Genomic DNA, 555 nt, shown 5'->3' with positions numbered 1-555 from the left:
CCTCCTCCATGAGCTGCAGGAACTTGGTGACCAGGTACTCGGCCTCCTTGGAGACGTGCTCCTCCAGGAGGCAGCTGGACGAGCCCGTGGGGCTGGGGGCGATGGAGAAGGTCTTGAGGGCGTTCTGGGCCAGCTTCCTGCGGGCTTTCCACACCTCCCCCGAGTCGGAGCTGAAGGTCAGGCTCTGCCCATCCGAGATGTATTGGAAGCTGTGGAGGTCGGGGCGGCCCATGAAGTCTTCTCCTTGCTTCACCAGGGCTTGCTTGACGGTGTCCAGCCCACTCAGCACCAGCACGGGCCGGGTGCCGATGCGCACCTCCATCACGTCTCCATACTGCCGGCTCAGCCGCGCCAGCGCCACGTGCGGCTCCTTCCTCAGCTCCAGCACGTTGCCGAGGATGGGGATGCCCCTGGGGCCGGGGGGGCTCTGCAGCCCCTTGGGCACGTGCTGCCGGAGGGACTGGATGAGCAGGAACACCAGGAAGGACACGGCAGCCACCAGGAGGGCCTCGGTGGCCGAGACAATGCCTTGGCTTCCCAGCAGAGACATCGCAG

General features: G+C 66.1%; 1 protein-coding gene across 1 annotated transcript; it reads right to left on the bottom strand.

The window, feature by feature from the left end:
* Positions 1-4: 4 nt before the first annotated feature.
* Positions 5-550, bottom strand: LOC104412320 (cytochrome P450 1A5-like; the record flags this gene model as incomplete). The annotated part of the gene is made up of 1 exon (XM_010023001.1): positions 5-550. A coding segment is annotated over exon 1 (546 nt), but the record flags the coding sequence as incomplete, so codon positions are not given.
* Between the last annotated feature and the right edge of the window lie 5 nt (positions 551-555).

Source organism: Nestor notabilis, unplaced genomic scaffold, assembly GCF_000696875.1.
Source record: "Nestor notabilis isolate BGI_N333 unplaced genomic scaffold, ASM69687v1 C14731318, whole genome shotgun sequence".
NCBI classification, from domain to species: Eukaryota; Metazoa; Chordata; class Aves; order Psittaciformes; family Psittacidae; genus Nestor; species Nestor notabilis.
The sequence above is the reverse complement of the archived record's forward strand: the minus strand, read 5'-3'. Positions and strand labels throughout refer to the sequence as shown.